Source organism: Vulpes lagopus, chromosome 16 (assembly GCF_018345385.1).
Source record: "Vulpes lagopus strain Blue_001 chromosome 16, ASM1834538v1, whole genome shotgun sequence".
In the NCBI taxonomy this organism is placed as follows: Eukaryota; Metazoa; Chordata; class Mammalia; order Carnivora; family Canidae; genus Vulpes; species Vulpes lagopus.
In genome coordinates, this window is record NC_054839.1 from 59210804 (window position 1) to 59229284 (window position 18481).

Genomic DNA, 18481 nt, shown 5'->3' on the forward strand with positions numbered 1-18481 from the left:
TGTGCACATTACTCAGTGTAAGTCAGATTGTGGATTTGTAACATACAGAGAGTAGAATTTGTTCCTTTGTAATGACAACTTCAAAAGTGGTTATCTTTGGGGATCCCTGGGTGGCTCAGCGGTTTCGCGTCTGCCTTTGGCCCACGGCGCGATCCTGGGGTCCCGGGATCGAGTCCCACGTCAGGCTCCCGGCAAGGGCCTGCTTGTCCCTCCTCCTGTGTCTCTGCCTCTCTCTCTCTCTATGTCTATCATGAATAAATCTTAAAAAAAAAAAAAAGTGGTTATCTTTGATAGCAAGCATGTTTACTTACTCTTAAAAGATAACAAGAGACTAATTTTCATTTTTGCTTGAGTTCTTGGTAAATCCAGCCAATCTATGTTTCTAAAATGTGAATATGAAGACATATAAACAAGTAAGATACTGGTTTCATTTTTATTTGTTATTAACAAATAACATTTGTTATTTTCTTCATGCTATGACCTATTCACAAAGCTAAAATAAGGACAAATACCAATTTATGAAAATCTAAACTTTAAAAGTTTCCCTATAAAATTTTGTTGCAAACAAAAAATTCTGTTCCAGTTGACGTACAGTTTCAAAGTTCTTAGCCAGCTAAACATGCAGACTTCACAAGCTTAAGTTTAGTCTGCATTTCTCCATTGAGAGTAAATATAAAGAGCTGTTTTATTTTTTTGTTTTGTTTTAATTACATGTAACTCCAAGTCATCTGTGAACAATAGCTACAGACCAAAAAATTATGAATTTTTCAGAGTTTTACTTTGCTCTTTTCTGTTTACTAAGATCAAAAACAGTTGTATCTTGTCAGTATGAAATGGAGGGGTGGAAACGGCGTGATTAAGTTAACTTTAGCAAGTTTATCTGTTTTCTTCCGCCCTCGTATCTATAGTTACCTACAAGAAGTCTCCCTGTTTAGATATCCTTCCAGCATCTAGAACACAAAACTGAAAACTTGACTTCATTATTTTCCCTCCCAGTCTCTTCTTTCCAAACTCTTTACTTCATCAGTGTCATAAATTCTAACATTGTTTTGGTCTCCAAGCTTTGAACTGTTGAAGCAATTTTTTTTTTTTTTGTCTGCCTGCCTGCCTGCCTACTTACTCAAAAATCATTTCTAAAAATGATCCATAAAAACTATACTGAGGTATCATATCCTTGTGCTTTCCTACACAGCAAGAGCCCCTACCCTGCCCAGCTTTCTCAGTCCCTCATTCAGCTTTATGATCAAGATTCCTTAAAACTGTTGTAAATATCACACACCTAAAATGGCCCCTGTGGAATTAGACCTAAATTTCCAACTAGTGTTATGAACATACTCCTCCTGTCTCTCAGATCTCTTCACCTATCACCCTCATACCATTTGTTGAGTTTTTTCCCTAACCATATTACCATGCTCATTTGGAGACAAATGGAAAGTAAAGAAAATTTTAAAGAGAAATGTCATCTGTTATATCCACATGACAAATACATATTTTTTTATCTTTACTATTTTGGGTTTGTTGTATGTATGCATACTCTTTGACACTACTTTCTAATACACTCTTCTAATTTACTGACATTGCTGCTTTTACCATGATCCAGACATGAACATTAATTACTACATTCCCACTCCCCGTATTACTTATGTGCATCCTCAGAACTAATGCATGTTTATGGTTTTCTTTGTTTCATGCTAAGTCTTACTTCCTTCAGTAAAAGCTCCTTTATATATTCTCAGTATCCACTGACACACATTTTGACATAAACAGTCAATAACTCACTAATTTAGTGGCCTTAAGTACCGATTATATGCTAGATTCTGAAGACACAAAAATGAGACAAAGCTCTTAATTTTGCTCCTTCATGAACAAACCAGTATGTAAAAATCTTAGATTGACAACCCAGATACAGTTGAAGTAGCTAAAATTGCCTAAAAGAGGACTAGGTCAGGTTTGGGTTAATCTGACTTACAGCCCACCAACTAGCTCAAGAACTTAGTTGGGCAGGCAGTATGAGTCTTGGTTTTCTCATTCATAGAATGAGGGAAGGGACTGATTAACGGAAATTCTAGCTTCCACACACTGAACACTTGTTATGTGCTGGGCACTGTGTGCAGTCCTTTAACAAGTACTAGTTTCTTTCGTTCTCATAGTTACCATACAACATAACTATTACGCTCACTGTACTAAGGTGATTGGTCTAAGAGCGCATGGAGTGTGGCCTCGCAGACAGTGCTTGGACGCAGGGGTGACCAGTCCCAGGACATACCCTCTTAATCATTACTAGCGTGCTCTTGAAAATCCATGGAATTCCATTCTTGTTATTTCCTTTCTAAGGGATGGGCAGAGGAATTGGGTTTTAAGATCCAATCCTGTGATTCTAAATGATTTCTTTAAAGTTCATAAAATAAGTTGCCATAGACACCTGTAGAAAGCTCCCTTATTCACTAATTGTTTCGGCAGATGTTTGAAATTGAACAGAAACCAGTTTTATAAAGATATAATGAGGAAGAATGATTAGATGTGGTTTCCCTTCTCATGAAAGTTTCACAAAAGTTTGACTTCTTATACTTGAGAAAATCCGGGAAATACCTGTGGGCTGGTTTTCCTTGTTCTCTAGCTACTTTGGGGCTAAATCTTCTCTCCTTAACTGGTCTATAAGTTCTGTGAGGATAGGATGGCACATCCTCACTTTTACAGTTTCTCCTGCCCTTATACAGCAGATTAGCTCTTTAATAGAAAGGTAGGTATTTTTTAAATGTCATTTAAAAGATAAACGCAGTAGCACTCCCTAGCTTCCAACCCAAAAATAATTCTAAAACTAGCCTGTTGTAAAATAGATTTTCCGCCTGACCTTCATACATAATTCTTCTTTCACTCTCTTATTAACAGATTTACAAAGGTCCTGATTCTTCATTCCGGTATTCAAGTCTTCAGCTGAACTGTGAATATCGTTTCCGTGTGTGTGCCATTCGCCAGTGCCAAGACCCCGTGGGGCATCAGGACCTAGTAGGTCCCTACAGCACAACAGTGCTCTTCATCTCTCAGAGGACTGACCCACCAGCCAGCACCAACAGAGACACTGTGGAAAGCACAAGGACCCGGCGGGCACTGAGCGACGAGCAGTGTGCCGCTGTCATCCTCGTGCTGTTTGCTTTCTTTTCCATTTTGATTGCCTTTATCATTCAGTACTTTGTAATCAAGTGAAAATATAACTTTATTTTTAATACTGTATTACATTTTATTTTGTCATGTACTAAAATTATTTCTGTATTGCTTTTACAAAAACAGTGGCATTTAGCACTGGCATTGAGACTATAATACATCATTTTTGCCATTTTCAATGCTTATATCATTAGGTAGAGGCTGGCACCTTATTAGAATGCAAGCCACAGAAATAGCAATTTTGGGGTTTTTGTTTGGGACTTTTTTCTTTCCTTTTTTCTTTTGTTTTTTTTTTTCTTTTTTCTTTTTTTTTTTTTTAATGCCTTCTTGTAAAACAGACTTTTCTAAGAGGCAACAATATATAATTGATATTTTGACCAGTCAGCATGAGTGTAACAGTGACAACCTGATCTGTTTGTTCTAAAGATATATTACCTAGTGAAAAATTCAGAATGATTAAAATTTACACTAACATGCTATAAAAAAAAAAAGTCAAAGTCTGATGCTGTGAAAGCAATCTAGTGCTATATTTCTACCTCCTCATTTGTCTTAATTATTTGGTAAGTGGGATTATGATGAATAACTGGAGGGGCTTAGCAGATAAAAACTGGATGAAAGAATATGCATGAAAAAAGAAACTTCTTGTTTGATAAATGTGGAGTTCTTCATTATAAGTATATATTCATGAATTCACAGATAAATCAAAGAAAGCACAGACAGTTTACTTGGCCTAAAAATATTTTAATGTTTACTCAGAAAGCACCTCTTCAGGTCTTGAGAACATGTTAAACAACAGAGGGCTTGTAGATACTTTTTAAAAGTAATCCTACTCAACTCTGAATTTCAAACCTATTTAATTTGGTTTTTGTGAGCCTCTGAACTATATGTATGTATGTATGGACATGCATATATATATATATATGTGGCATATATATAAACTATACATATGAAGTGTAGAAATATATATATATATATACACACCCACATACTCCCATCTATCTGGAATAGGCTAATTTTGAAGAACTCCCATAAGTTTTGCTGCTTCTCCCATAACTACTGCCATCACCATCAGAATTCATAATCAAACCTAACCTTTTTGTTTGGGGCACCAAATCTGAAGACAAAATTAATTTGCACCAGTAAACTTCAAGCTGCTTTCTTTCTTGAAAAACTAATGTTTAATGTAATGTCTGTCTGGATACTGTTCCAAATTGTTGATTGCATGTGGTTAATGTTGCATTAGAGCACTTTGCAATTGCATAATTCATTAATGTTTTGTGAGCTTGCATTTGTGAGTTATTGGATGATCAGACTGAACTTTGTCAAGTATCACATTGTACATCTTGCATAGATGTCGATGACTGCCAGTAATAATACAGTTTGTAATGAAACTATCTTAAAATTCTTGTTTTATCACATCTGTTATCTGTAAAACACTTGTAACTAGCCTTTTTAATTTATTATTTGAATTTTAGGGTAGTGAATCACTAATTTTTAGTTGCTGAGGTTATTAGCATTTTAGTGATTACTAAGCACTTCTGTCAGTCTTTGAAAAAAGGACATATGTTTTGTGCTTTGAAGATCTCTGAAGAATTTCTCTTATATTAGAATGGGCATGTATTGTAATTGTTTTATGTCAAATGATATGTGCTGTAGAAAAAACATTAACCTTTGTTCAAAAAAGAAACGGATAAACTTGGCCTTTCCAAGTATAAGAATGACCTGTCACTATAATATACTGTATGTTTACATTTTATTTAAACTTAATCTCTTATGTATAGGCTAACTTTTCCCCCAAAACAACAGTGATTGCGATTATTTTCTAGAAACTTCGTAAAAAGTGCCACATTTGGCAGTACAAATGAGTTTGAGTGTAATAGCCCAGAGATTTCTATATAGTTGAATGTCTAAAATGGTAAAATATGCCACTGTGGCGGTTACAGTGGCTTATGTTTTTCATAGTAATTCAAATGAACTCCTATTTTTGATAGTAAATGTCATTTAATAGTGTACTTGCCATTTGAGCCTCCCTGCAAAATCAGTGCAGAGGAGAAAACAATTTTTAATGTAATCTTGATTTTACCTCATATACTGTACATTCCAAAAACTCTAATAAACTTTTTAAAGATTATAGATACACTACCAAACATATCACCTTGAAATTGTATAAGGTTGAACTTCATACAAATGAATAAATATAATCTCATAAAAATACATAACTATGTAGCAAAAGTATCTTTAAAATCCATGGAAAATAAAAGTTGTATCATTCTTTTTTGAGATATGTTTATTGTATTCCTATATACTCATTATTTGCTGCCTCTTTTAGAGAATGAAGTGTTAAGGTCTCCCTCCTCGCAGTGGGCTTACAGCAGTTGTTTTTGTTTTAGCAATATTCAGATCTTCAGTGTGAGAGGACCCATATTCAAGAAGGTGACGTCCAGTAGATTAAAGAATGGAATTAGAAGTTTTATCCTAGTGACTTGATTTTGCGCAGTTCTCTAGATATCTTGCTCCCTTTACATGTATAAAGGATAAGGATGGCTCTGAGCTAAAGTCCTCATTGGAAAGGAAATCTCTGACCTCCACACCTTTCCTGCATTCTTCACCTATTTCCTAGTATCCTCTTTCTCCCACCATCAGGGGCCTCGCACCTTCCTGTTACTGGTGCTGCTATCTGCCCCCGGGTCTGCCGTCCACCTGGAAATTCAACATGTCCATCTGCAGTGCCGTGCCAGAAAGTTCAGTCCATGCCTGAAAATTCTTACACACACCAGAAAATTCAATGTTCCCTCTCACTTACCCTGTTAAAATTTCCATCCACAGATCTCAATGGGGATACACTGCTTTTTTTTTTAGTGGTTTTTTGTTTTGTTTTGTTTTGTTTTAGATTTTATTTATTTATTCTTGAGAGACAGAGAGAGGCAGAGACACAGGCAGAGGGAGAAGCAGGCTCCATGCAGGGAGCCCAATGTGGGACTCGATCCTAGGACTCCAGGATCACACCCTGGGCCAAAAGCAGGTGCTAAACCGCTGAGCCACCCGGGCTGCCCTGTTTTGTTTTGTTTTTTGTTTTTTGTTTTTTTTTAATTCCAGTTAAGATACAGTGTTAATAGTAGTTTCAGGTGTACAACACAGTGATTCAGCACTTGTCCGTACATCACCTGCTGCTCATCATACAAGTGTCCTCCCTAATCCCCGTCACCTCCCCTCTGGTACCCCATCAGTTTGTTCTCTATAGTCGAGAGTCTGTTTCTTGGTTTGACCCTCCCTCCCTCCCTCTCCTCCCTTTGCTCATTTCTTAAATTCCACATGAGCAAAATCATACAGTATTTTGTCTTTTTCTGACTGATTCCGCCTAGCATAATACTCTAGGTCTATCCACATTGTTGCAAATGGCAAAATTTCATTCTTTTTCATGGCTGAGTAATATTCCAGTGTATATACACCACATCTTTATCCATTAATCAATCGATGGACCCTTGGGCTGTTTCCATAACTGGGCTATTGTAGGTAATACTGCTGTGAACATCGGGGTGAATGTATCCTTTTGAATTAGTCTTTCTATATCCTGTTCTATGCTTTTTATGTCACCCAGTAGTGTGGTTGCTGAAGTGTAAGGCAGCTCTATTTTTAACTTCGTGAGGAACCTCCGCACTGTTCTCCAGAGTGGCTGCACCAGTCTGAATTCCCACCAACAGTGCAAAAGGGTTCCTTTTCCGCATCCTCACCAACACCTTTTGTTTCTTGTGTTGTTGATTTTCGCCATTCCGACGAGTGTGGGGTGACAGATACCTCAGTGTAGCTTTGATTCGTGTTTCCCTGTTCATCAGTGACAAGCATCTTTTCATGTGTCTGTTGTCCATCTATTTGCTTTTTTTTTTTAATTTTTATTTATTTATGATAGTCACACAGAGAGAGAGAGGCAGAGACACAGGCAGAGGGAGAAGCAGGCTCCATGTGCCGGGAGCCCGACGTGGGATTCGATCCTGGGTCTCCAGGATAGCGCCCTGGGCCAAAGGCAGGCGCCAAACCGCTGCGCCACCCAGGGATCCCCATCTATTTGCTTTCTTTGGGAAAGTATCTATTCATGTCTTCTGCCCATTTTAATGGGTATTGAGTTTCATAAGTTCTTTGTGTATTTTAGGCGCTCTTTATCAGGTATGTCATTTGCAAATTCTTCTCCAATTCCATAGGTTGCCTTGAGTTTTGTTGATTGTTTCCTTCCCTGTGCAGAAGCTTTTTATTTCAATGAAGTCCCAATAGTTTATTTTTGCTTCTGTTTCCTTTGCCTTGGGAGACAGATCAAGAAAGAAGTTGCTATGACCAATGTCAAGTTACTGCCTGTGTTCTAGGATTTTTATGGTTCCAGGCCTCATGTTTTAAGTCTTTTGTCCATTTCGAATTTATTTTTGTGTACTGCTTTTTAAAATCCGGGTAGATCCCTAAGAGTGAACACTGCCAGGACCATGATAAAGCTTAAAATGTTAGGTTGGGGAAGAGGAGATATTCTGAATATAAGGGCATCACTTCACAGAAGCTACTAAGTATGAATCCAGCCTTGAGAAGAAGATGATACTTATTCACAGTGTTGCATGTCTTTTTTTTTTTTCTGTAGTTGGGAAAAGGAATTTTAGGTCTTGTCTGCCGTGGATTGCATGATGGTCCTCACCATCACAAACATTCGCATAGAAGGATCCCATGTGGGTGGTGACTGAATCAAGCAGACAGATTACAAAAGAAAATGATTCTCCAAAACCTAAAACCAGTTACACCGTAACCTAACCATCTGCCATCAATATAGGTGATAATGCCTCATATTTTTAAGGAACTTTTAAAATCTTCTATTTTCATATGCACTTTTTAAGATTGTGTATATAACCTCAGAGGTATCCCTTTACTTATTCATTATTCTCTCCCTGACACTCTTAAAAGGGAGAAAATGGAAAAAAAAAAAGTTGGCAGAACTAAGATTTTAATAGTTCTAGTCATCAAATCTTCCATGTACAGAGCGGGGCCGTCAAATGTTTAGATGCTATAAGGACTATTTTTTATCTTATGTGATAAAAAGGATGCCTGCTATGGGAAATTTGCAAAGGAAAAGATTTTTGGAACGGGTAGATTTTGAAGCCCCGTGACTTACGCACATCGTAATGGCTTGCGTCCGTGGAGCAGTGCGCTCCGCGTGGCGTGCAGGGCTTCCCCGCAGTTGCCCTCCGTCATCCTCCCACCTGCTGTGTTACATGTGAACTGGAACACAGAGGAGCTTCGCACCTGCCAACCAGTCCAGGAGACTGGAATGCAGCTGGGTGGTCCAGCGCCCCCCGCTTGACCACTGTCCTCTGCGCTCTCCCACGAGTCCTGAATTCAGTAAGGAAATCGAATTAATAACTGACTTCACTGTTGCCTTTATGAGGGTATCTCGGGAGTGCTTTCTGCGTGCAAGCAGCTGCCCTCTGAGGAGGGAGCAGAGATCCGGCCAGGAGAGCTGCTACCAGGGTCCGCTGAGTGGGAAGCTCCAATTTCTTTAGTTTCAGCCTTTGATACTTGACTCCCTCTCTGAGTCTACCCCCAGCCCGGAAATAACCCACACTCTTAAATACTCCCACATCCAGGGAGGCAAGGGCCTTTATCTCCCCTTCCACAAATGAGACAAGCGACCATATTCAAAAAGGGGATATAGCTACAACGTGGATGAACCTGGAAAACATTAGGCTAAATGAAAGATTAACCAGACACAAAAGGTCACATGGCGTATGATTCTATTCACATGAAGTACCTGGAACAGGTAAATCCACAAAGACTAGCGGAGATTAGTGGTTGCCAGGGTCTGCAGGGAGGAGGAAATGGAGAGTAATTGCTTTATGGGCCTGGGGTTGTATTTTGGAAATGTTTCCGAACTCCACAGAGGTCGTGGTTGCACAACACCGTGAATGCACTAAGTGCCACTGAATTGTTCTCTTTAAAATGGGTAATTTTATGTTGGGGAAGTTTAACCCCTTTTTTTTAACGAATATAAGATGAACCTAAAGAGTAACATACAGGGCAGCCCCGGGGGGCTCAGCGGTTTAGCTCCGCCTTCAGCCCAGGGCCTGATCCTGGAGACCCGGGATCGAGTCCCACCTCTGGCTCCTTGCGTGGAGCCTGCTTCTCCCTCTGCCTGGGTCTCTGCTACACACACGCTCTCTCTCTCTCTCATTAATAGATACATAAAATCTTAGAAAAAAAAAAAGACCAACATACAAATTGCACAGGACTAGAGAATCCTGGACGTCATCAAATCAAAATAAACTGGCCGAATCATTACGTCTATTTTGCTAAGGACACAAGCCAACTTCTCACTTGATGATTTTCAGACTTCCCGACCTCCTTGGACGTTCCTACTCCTTTGAGCGGGTGCGCTGAATCCTTCACGGCCGTCCATGATAGTGACTAAGGGATGTGGCCCTGCCTAGGCCCAAGGTACCAGCTCTACCTGACACTGACATACTTAATATTTCTAGGATGATGCAGCGGTCTTAGAGGAAAAACTATGTTTTGCAGCTACACAGTTTACCAATGACAACAGCCGTTCAGTAAGAACGTTCGCATGTAGTATAAACCTTGCTTCTCACGGCCTGTGTTCTGGAAAGTAATCTCAAAAACCAAATTTGAGGAAAATTCATGTGTTAGACTCAAGTAATACTAACAATTCATGTCTGTACCTTTGATTCAGACCCATTTAAACCAGCATGAAGTCTACTGTCTAATAATCACTGGTATCCAGTCCCGATAAATCTGGCTCAGAATGACCTCCAAAGGGGGAAGAGGGTACAACTGCAAGGAACCTGGGAGTACACACACTTGCAGGAAGAGCGTATACGGTGGAAAAACCATATAGGTAAGAATTTTTTTAAGGGCCACAAAGTTTTCAAATATACTATAAACCCACTATAAATAAAACAGTACGGCACTGCCATTCCTGCGGAAAAATAAAAATGGAAAACTCTGCAAAAGAGCCGTGGGAGAGGCCTAGCCCCTCGGAAATGACCTGCGCACGCACACACAACGCCGAAGGAACAGAACAGAAAGTCCATAAGTCTCAAGAATATGCAAGAATTTAGTATTTGACAAAGCTGGCACCTCAAGGCAGCGGAGTAAAAATGAGCAATTCAATAGATGATGTTGGGACAACCTAAAACTTAAAATTTGGGTCCGTATCTCACAAGCACCTTACGCGAGAATGAAATTCCAAACGAATCAAACATTTAAATGTGAACAACGAAACCATTAAATAAAAGAAGTGCAAGAAACCCTTTACAATCCCGGCACGGGGGCGGCCTTGCAAATCATGCCTCAACACGCAGAACGCACAAAAGCGAACACTGATTATTTTGATGCCATGTAAATAAAAACTGCATAGCAGTTTGTTTTTACTTTTTGTTTTTTCGGGGGTTTTTTTGTTATTTGTTTTTTTGTTTGTTTTGCACAGCAGTTTTTAAAAGTTCAAGCCAATAGCAAACCTGGGGGGAAAATATTGCAATTCGTAGTCCAGGAAAGAGCTAATCTACCAATCTCTCTAGTACACGAAAACATAGTGAATTCTTAAATACGGGACGACGAAGTCCCCGCTGCGCGGGGCGGGCCCGGCGGGGGCTGCGCGGTGCCAGGAGATGCTCAGCTCGCCCGCCCGCAGCCGGAGGACTCAGCGCGGCGCAGAGCGGAGGGGCCGGGCCGGGCCGGGGTCGGGGTCGCCCGTGAAGCCGCAGGATCTGGGGCCCGCGCGGTCCCGGGGGCGGGAGACCCGGTCGAGCACCCGATACCCGAGGGCGGCGTCCCGCACCCTGCGGCCGGTGTCCCCTCCCCGCGCGCCCTGCCCCGGGGGGTCGCACCCCGAGCCGCGGGCACACGCCCCCGCCGACCCCGGCCCGGCCGAGGGCTCCGAAGGGCAGGCGGGCCCCGAGGTGCCGGAGGGGCGCGGGCGCAGGTGCGGGGGGCCGGGGCGTGGCCGGGGCGTGGCCGGGGCGCAGACCCGCGGGCCGCCCCTCCTGGTCCCCGGGGTGCGGGACCCGAGCACCACGGCCCGGGCGGCCAGCGACGGACCGCGCGCCCCTCCCCCCCCTCGGCGGGGCTGGGGTTCGGGGCGAGGTCGGGGTCCCGGGGAGGGGGTGGGGCTGGGGGGCGAGGCCAGGGTTCCGGGGAGGGGCCGGGGTTCTGGGGCCAAAGTCGGGGTTCGGGGTGAGGCCGGGGTTCGGGGTCGGGGCGGGGCCGGCGTCCCGGGGCTGGGGCCGGGGTTCCAGGCCGGGTTTGGGGGGTGAGGTTGGGGTTCCGGGGCGGGGCCGGGTGCCGGGGCGGGGCCGGATTGGGGGGCGAGGTCGAGGTTCCAGGCCCGGGTCCCGGGCGAGGGTCAGCGGGGTCGGCCCGCGGTGCGTGGCCGGGGTCCCCCGTGGCGGGGCTGGTCCGGGCCCCCCGGCCGGGGTCTGGAGCCGGGGTCTGGAGCCGGGTCGGCACCCGAGGAAGCGGCTGTCGTGACGCCCGCAGGTGGGCCCCTGCCGCCGGGCCTGTCCCCTTGGGGCCGGTGCTGACTCCTCGCGCGCGCGGGCTGCGGATGCGCCGGCCGCCGCGCCTGCCTCCCCCGCGGCCCGAGGGCGGCGGACCTGCGGAGCTTGGGGCTTCGGCGGCCGCATCGCGAGGTTCGCAGTGTCCCGGGGCCGCTGACAGCTCCGGGGCGCCCGCGGGGTCCCTGCGAGCCCAGCGCGCTCCTCCCGGCTCCGGCTCCGGCTCCGGCTCCGGCCCCCGCGGCCGCCACGGGGCCCCTGGCTCTGCCGACGCCGCGGCGCCGAGTCCGCCAAGCCCGGGGCGCTCCCGGGGCCCGAGGGGCGCCCCCTGCACGGGAGCCGGAGCCGGAGCCGGAGCCGGAGCCGGAGGAGCGCGCTGTGGCGGGGGCGGGCGCAGCCGGGGGCGCCCCGGGCAGGGGGTCGGCCACGCGGGGGGCGTCCGCGGGGCCCCGAGGACCGACCCCCAGGCCGCCCCGCCCCGCCCGCCCCCGCCCGGGTTACCGAGGAGCGAGCCCCGCCGAGCGCACCCCTGCTCGGGCGACAGCGTCAGGGGTCCCCGCCCGCAGCCAGGGCCGCCCCGGGACCCACAGCAGAGGCCGAAACTGCATCTTCCGGGCGGGGCGGGCCGGGGCGGGGGGGACGCGGAGTCGCTGACCCGGACCCTGGACTTTTGCGGGGCCTGGCGGGGACCCGGAAGGCGGATGCCGAGGACGGGGGGGGGCAGGTGCCGTCTTCCTAGGGCCGAGGGCCCCTGAGAGCGGGGGAAAGGGGTGGGCAAGGGAGGACGGAGGAGCACGTGGCCGGACGGCGGGAGGCGCGGACAGGTGAGTCGGTGAGCGCAGGCCCCGGCGCAGGCGGTGAACCGCGGGTGGGCGCCCCACGGCTGCCTGCGGGCGGGCCGGGGCGGGGGCTCGGGTCTCGTCGGGGCGGACGACAGCTAGAAGGGGCGCGGCGAGGGGGGCGGTCGCCTGGGAGGGACTGTGCGCGGCTCCGGGGTCCGGGGGGCGAAGCGGGGAGGCCTTGGGGGGGGGGGCAGGGAGAAGGTCGGGGAGGACTGCGGGGGGCGGGGGGCGGGGGGTGGGGAGACCTGGGCGGGGGACGGCGGGGGGGGGGAGCTGCGACAGGGGGGCTGGGGCACTGCGGGGGGCGGGCCTGGGGGCGCTGCAGGAGGGGCTGGGTGGGGGGCTGGGTGGGACTGCGGAGGCAGGTGGGGGACCGCGGGGGCAGGTGGAGGACTGAGGGGACAGGTGGGGGGCCGCGGGGACAGGTGCGGGATTGCAGGGGGCAGGTGGGGGATCGCGGGGGCAGGTGGGGGACGGAGGGGGCAGGTGGGGGACCGAGGGAGCAGGTGGGGGACTGCGGAGGCAGGTGGGGGACTGAGGGGACAGGTGGGGGGCCGCGGGGGCAGGTGGGGGGCCGAGGGGACAGGTGGGGGGCCGCGGGGGCAGGTGGGGGACCGCGGGGGCAGTTGGGGGGGCCGAGAGGACAGGTGGGGGGCCGCGGGGGCAGGTGGGGGACCGCGGGGGCGGGTGGGGGACCGCGGGGGCAGGTGGGGGGCCGAGGGGACAGGTGGGGGGCCGCGGGGGCAGGTGGGGGACCGCGGGGGCAGTTGGGGGGGCCGAGAGGACAGGTGGGGGGCCGCGGGGGCAGGTGGGGGACCGCGGGGGCAGGTGGGGTCAGATCCAGGCCCGGGGGGGACTCGGGGTTGTGGGGGACCCGTGCTCCGGGCGCAGCCGCCAGCCGGGGTCCGCGGCCAGGTCCCCGACGGGGTCCCCCGGTGTCCTCGGGGCTAAGGCGCCCGCGCCCCGCCGGGGTCCCTGGCCCGCCCCCCCGGGGTTCGGCGGCCGCTTCCCTGGACGGGGCAGGACCGGAGCGCCGCGGCCGCCCCTGGTTCCCGGTGGTTCCCCTCCCCCCGCGCGGAGGAGGGGGCGGGGGGCGGCGGGGGAGGGGGAGGGGGCCGGGGCGGGGCCGGGGGCGGGGACTGCGCGGCCGGCCGAGGAGGGCTCCCGGCGGACCCCGGCGGCTCAGAGCCCGCGCGCTGCGGACGGGAGGCGGCGAGCCGCGGGTGCGGGTGCGGGTGCGGGTGCGGGTGCGGGTGCGGCGGCGGCCGGCGGTGCGCTGGGCCTGGGCCCCGGGCTGCGGCGGCGGCTGCGGCGGCGGGTGCGGAGGCTGCGGGTGCGGCGGCGGCTGCGGGTGCGGGGCGCCCGGCCTGCGCGCCCATGGGCGGCCCCGCGAACAGCAGCGACGGCGCGGAGGGCGCGCAGCTGCCGTGCGACGAGCGCCTGTGCTCGCCCTTCCCGCTGGGGGCGCTGGTGCCGGTGACCGCCGTGTGCCTGGGCCTGTTCGCCGCGGGCGTGAGCGGCAACCTGGTGACGGTGCTGCTGGTCGGCCGCGAGCGCGCCCTGCGCACCCCCACCAGCCTGTACCTGGGCAGCATGGCCGTGTCCGACCTGCTCATCCTGCTCGGGCTGCCCCTCGACCTGTACCGCCTGTGGCGCTCGCGGCCCTGGGTGTTCGGGCAGCTGCTGTGCCGCCTGTCGCTGTACCTGGGCGAGGGCTGCACCTACGCCACGCTGCTGCACGTGGCGGCGCTGAGCGTCGAGCGCTACCTGGCCGTGTGCCGCCCGCTCCGCGCCCGCGCGCTGCTGTCCCGGCGCCGCGCCCGCGCGCTCATCGCGGCGCTCTGGGCCGTGGCGCTGCTGTCGGCCGCGCCCTTCCTCTTCCTGGTGGGCGTCGAGCAGGACGCGGGCGGCCCCGGCCTCAACGGCAGCGCGCGGCTGGCGCGGGCGCTCTTCAGCCGGGAGTGCCGGCCCAGCCCGTCGCAGCTGGGCGCGCTGCGCGTCATGCTCTGGGTCACCACCGCCTACTTCTTCGTGCCGCTCCTGTGCCTGTGCGTCCTGTACGGGCGCGTGGGCCGCGAGCTGCGGAGGCGCCGGGGGCCGCTGCGGGGCCGGGCCGCCTGGGGGCGCGAGCGGGGCCACCGCCAGGCCGTCCGCGTGCTGCGTAAGTGGCGCCGCCTGCGGCGGGGGGCGGCCCGGGCCGGGGTGGGGGGGTGGGGGTGGGGGGGCAGGGCCGCGGGGCGGAGGGTGCAGTGGCCCTGGCGGGGCGGCCCGCAGCACGCTAACCTGGTGCTGCTGCTTTTTTTTTTTTTTTTTTAACAAACCCCTTTTTAAAAAAAAGATTTGATAAGAGACACAGAGAGAGAAGCAGGCTCCGTGCAGAGAGCCCGACGCGGGACTCGAACCCGGGACCCTGGGGTCACGCCCTGGGCCACCCAGCGCAGGGCCAGACAGGCGGGCGCAGGCGGGCGCAGGCGGGCGCAGACCTGCAAGGGCAGAGGGCATGGGCAGCCCCAGCAGACGGGCGGGGCCTCCCCCCCTGGTCCCTTCATCCCCCTTCCCGTCCCCTGCAGGCAAAGGAAGCCCCCCCCACCCCCCCACCCTCCTAGATGCCAGGCAGGAAAAGTGGGTTGGATTTTTAGATTTTTGTATTGTGGACTGACTTTGCCTTACATTAAAAACTTATCCTAGGGGCACCTGGGTGGCTCAAAAAAAAAAAAAAAACAAAGCCACCTAACCTGGTTTAGACTTAGTGTGAAGCTGTTCTGCAGGCTGAAGCCAACCAGGCCCATATTTAAAAAAAAATAAAACAGATTGCACAGACCTGTTGCGGGACTGTCTGCAACGGAAGCAGAGAGCCTGCCTCTGAGGAGGTCTGCGGGAGGAAGCCCGCGGGGCCGCTGGTGGCAGGTGGGTCCCTCCTGGCCCCCTGCAGCCCTAACACCGGGCGGCTCTAAAGCCCGAGTGGCCCTGTCTCGGCCTGGGGCTTCTGGGGTGCGGCTTGGCCGAGTCCAAGTTCTGTGGAAGGCGCTTGCTGTCCCGTGTCGTTTCCGACGGTCTCGGCCCAGGGCTGGCAGCCCCCGGAGCTGACACTGGTGCCACCTTGTTTTGCAGTGGCCGTGGTGCTGGCGTTCCTGGTGTGCTGGCTGCCCTTCCACGTGGGCAGGATCATCTACATCAACACCGAAGACTCGCGCATGATGCACTTCTCCCAGTACTTCAACATCGTGGCGCTGCAGCTCTTCTACCTGAGCGCGTCCATCAACCCCGTCCTCTACAGCCTCATCTCCAAGAAGTACCGCGCGGCCGCCCGGAAACTGCTGCTGCCCCGGCGGCCCACGCGGAGACGTGTCTGCAGGAGCGGGGCCGTGGAGGGGGGCCCCGGGAGGGCCGCTGCCGGCTTGGCGGAGACCGGCCCCCACGGGCACACGGCGGCGGCCCCCAGCGCAGCCAGGCAAGTCGCTTCCTTCCACGACCCTGGGACTTCAGGGAAAACAGGTGTGTAGGGAAACAGGCACGGACAGGGGGGAAACTGAGGCCGCCAGGAAGCATTGGGAAGACAGGTCGGTGTTCGGCAGCTTCAGCAGCCTGGGCAGCGGATTTCTTTTTTTTTTTTGTTTTGAGCCAAGCTACACCCCTGCACCTCCCCGTGCCCCTCTTGCAGCCCCGGGAACCCCACGTCACAAAGTGTGCTCGGGGGAGCGGTCCTCAGTGTTCGCCCCCTGCACGTGGGGGCTGTGGCGACTGCCCGTGTCCCGGCTCGAGAGTCAGCGGAGAGAGGCCGCGGGAAACCGTCGCCTCCGAGCCTAGGCTATTCGCAGGGTCCTGCTCTGGAGGCGGCTGTGCGTGCGGCGCGAGGACTCCTTGAAAGCCTGTGGAAGGTGGCAAACAGCTTAGGGGCGAGTGACAGGGCTCCTGGGGAAGGCCAGTGCTCGGGGTGCAGGGGGGCTCACAGCGAGTGGCAGAGTTGGGGGCCAGTCCCGCCTCCCGGACCTGCGGGGCGAGCAGCGGCCAGAAGCCCCCCCGGCTGCCCCCCCCAGCTGCCCAGCACCAGGCCCCCCACAGCACCAAGCGTGGCCTCCCCGCAAAGGGACAACCAATGACATTTTATTTATTTTAATTTTTTTAAGACTTTTATTTATTCATGAGAGACAGACAGAGAGAGGCAGAGACCCAGGCAGAGGGAGAAGCAGGCTCCATGCAGGGAGCCCGACGCGGGACTCGATCCCGGGACCCTGGGGTCATGCCCCGGGCCGAAGGCAGATGCTAAACCGCTGAGCCACCCAGGGATCCCCAACCGATGACACTTTAAAAGATCGCCACTGCGCCTTAGCAGCCTCAGCGTGGTGGGCCACATGCTGTCCTCATTCCTGTCTTAGGGATGACAGACCCGAGTGTCTGATGTCGCAGGGGGGAGCGGGCGAGTGTGAGGTCCGGTGTCTAGGCTTCTCAGCCGCTGCGGGGACGCTGCTGTCGCCGCAGACGGGAGTCCACGGATGCAGGGGGCCGGGTGACAGCGTGGCGGGCCTTCTGGCCAACGACCTGGTGACCGTTTTGTGTTTCACAGTTTAGAACCCAGCCCTGTTTGCAAGGGCTGCCACCCCCCACCCCCGCCTCCAGGGGCCTCCCCGGTCCCTGCACTGTCCCCTTAACATGCTGGCGATGTCCTGTCATTTTCACACGGGGAACCAGACACAGCGATGCAGCCAAGTCCCCGTGAAGGGTCCCGACGGCGTGGCCCTGCCCTCGCTGGGAAGCCACCGGGACCCATCCCCGAGCAGTATGTGGCGGCTACTTGGTGAATAGTGGCAAAAGGACTCCGGTCAAACACGGTCACGACAGCGTCGACACCGGGGCCCGTTGTCTCACGCAGCAGCTCCTTCCCCACGGAGCCTCCCTGGTTCGGGGAGGGGACGCCTGTGCGCAGAGGCCCACGGGGGACTGGGGGACTGCGGGGACGGGCCAGCCCGGGTGGCACTGCGCGGGCCTGGGAGGCCTTGGCACTCGCGGACTGGCTGTCGGGCCACCGCCGCCGCTCCCCGGAAGGTCACGGGCCAAACCGACCGCTGTCCCAGGCGGCCGTAGATCCAGAGGCAAGGCCCCGTCTCTTGAGCTTTTTCAGGCTGATTCCAGAGAAGAGAGGTTGGCGTCAGGCTCTCCTGTGACCCGAGCGTGTCCCCGGGTCCCCGACGCCAAGTGTCTGGAGCCCCCCTCCTGCAGCCTGTGAACGCCAGTTGCAGCGTGGAGGGAGCGCGAGGTCCGCAGACTGTGCCCCCCGCCCGGCTGGTGGCTTTCCTGGTTCACAAAATAAAAATGTGTCCTCACCGCAGGTCGTGGTCGAGAGTATTTGAAACATCGTTGCCAGGTCCAAGTTGTTCTCTCCCGGGCGGACGCATCCTGCTGTGCTGCCGACGGGCTGCTCGGGCTGCCTGGGGATCCCCGGAGGGGGGCTTTCAGTCCTGGACCCCCCCCGCACCCCAGGGCCCAGGGGCAGGGGCCTCCCCGACCCCCTCTCCTGTCTGCAGGCCGGACACGCCCAGAGGATGCTGAGTGTGTGACACGCCAGACAGCGCCAGGTGCGACCCGCTGGGCGATTAGGCCCGGTCCCGGCATCCACGTCAGCCCCTCTCTAATGGCATTTTCTCGTTTGAAGTGTGTAACTGTGTCATCCAGACGAACCCACAGGAGACGAGTCTGCGGGACAGCACGTCGGGGTCACTCTCGCAGACGCTCCTCCCTTTTCTTTGTGAGGCATTTCCACTCCGGGAAACGTCCCAAGGAGCTGCTGCACAGCCCATCCCCCCCCCGCCCCGAACCTGGAGTCCCCCGTGCAAGTCCTGGGGTGGGGGGGACACGGAAGCAGCAGGTTCAATGACTGACCACGCCCCCCTTCTCCTCCTGCAATAGTTGTCACCTCTGCCGGCCGGCGGGAGCCTTCGGGAG

At 53.3% G+C, this 18481-nt stretch overlaps 3 protein-coding genes across 6 annotated transcripts in view; 2 read left to right on the forward strand and 1 right to left on the reverse strand.

Moving 5' to 3' along the window:
* The window catches only part of FNDC3A (fibronectin type III domain containing 3A), a 171503-nt gene extending 166061 nt beyond the window's left edge, over positions 1-5442 (forward strand). For all 4 annotated transcript variants that reach the window (XM_041730968.1, XM_041730969.1, XM_041730971.1 and 1 more), the window contains one exon: positions 2890-5442. In XM_041730968.1, the coding sequence (XP_041586902.1) occupies positions 2890-3204 (315 nt within the window). In that variant the 3' untranslated portion in view covers positions 3205-5442. The remainder of the gene's footprint in view (positions 1-2889) is intronic.
* Positions 5443-8301: 2859 nt separating this feature from the next.
* On the reverse strand, positions 8302-13920 carry LOC121476928 (basic proline-rich protein-like). Its single transcript, XM_041731069.1, has 4 exons — positions 13909-13920; positions 12288-12718; positions 10755-12228; positions 8302-8523 (listed from the first exon to the last, which is right to left on the reverse strand). Exons 1-4 carry the CDS (start codon positions 13918-13920, stop codon positions 8302-8304), a joined length of 2139 nt encoding a protein of 712 aa, XP_041587003.1.
* On the forward strand, positions 13910-17852 carry MLNR (motilin receptor). Its single transcript, XM_041731209.1, has 2 exons — positions 13910-14702; positions 15653-17852. Exons 1-2 carry the CDS (start codon positions 13919-13921, stop codon positions 16042-16044), a joined length of 1176 nt encoding a protein of 391 aa, XP_041587143.1. The 5' UTR covers positions 13910-13918; the 3' UTR covers positions 16045-17852.
* Positions 17853-18481: the final 629 nt, after the last annotated feature.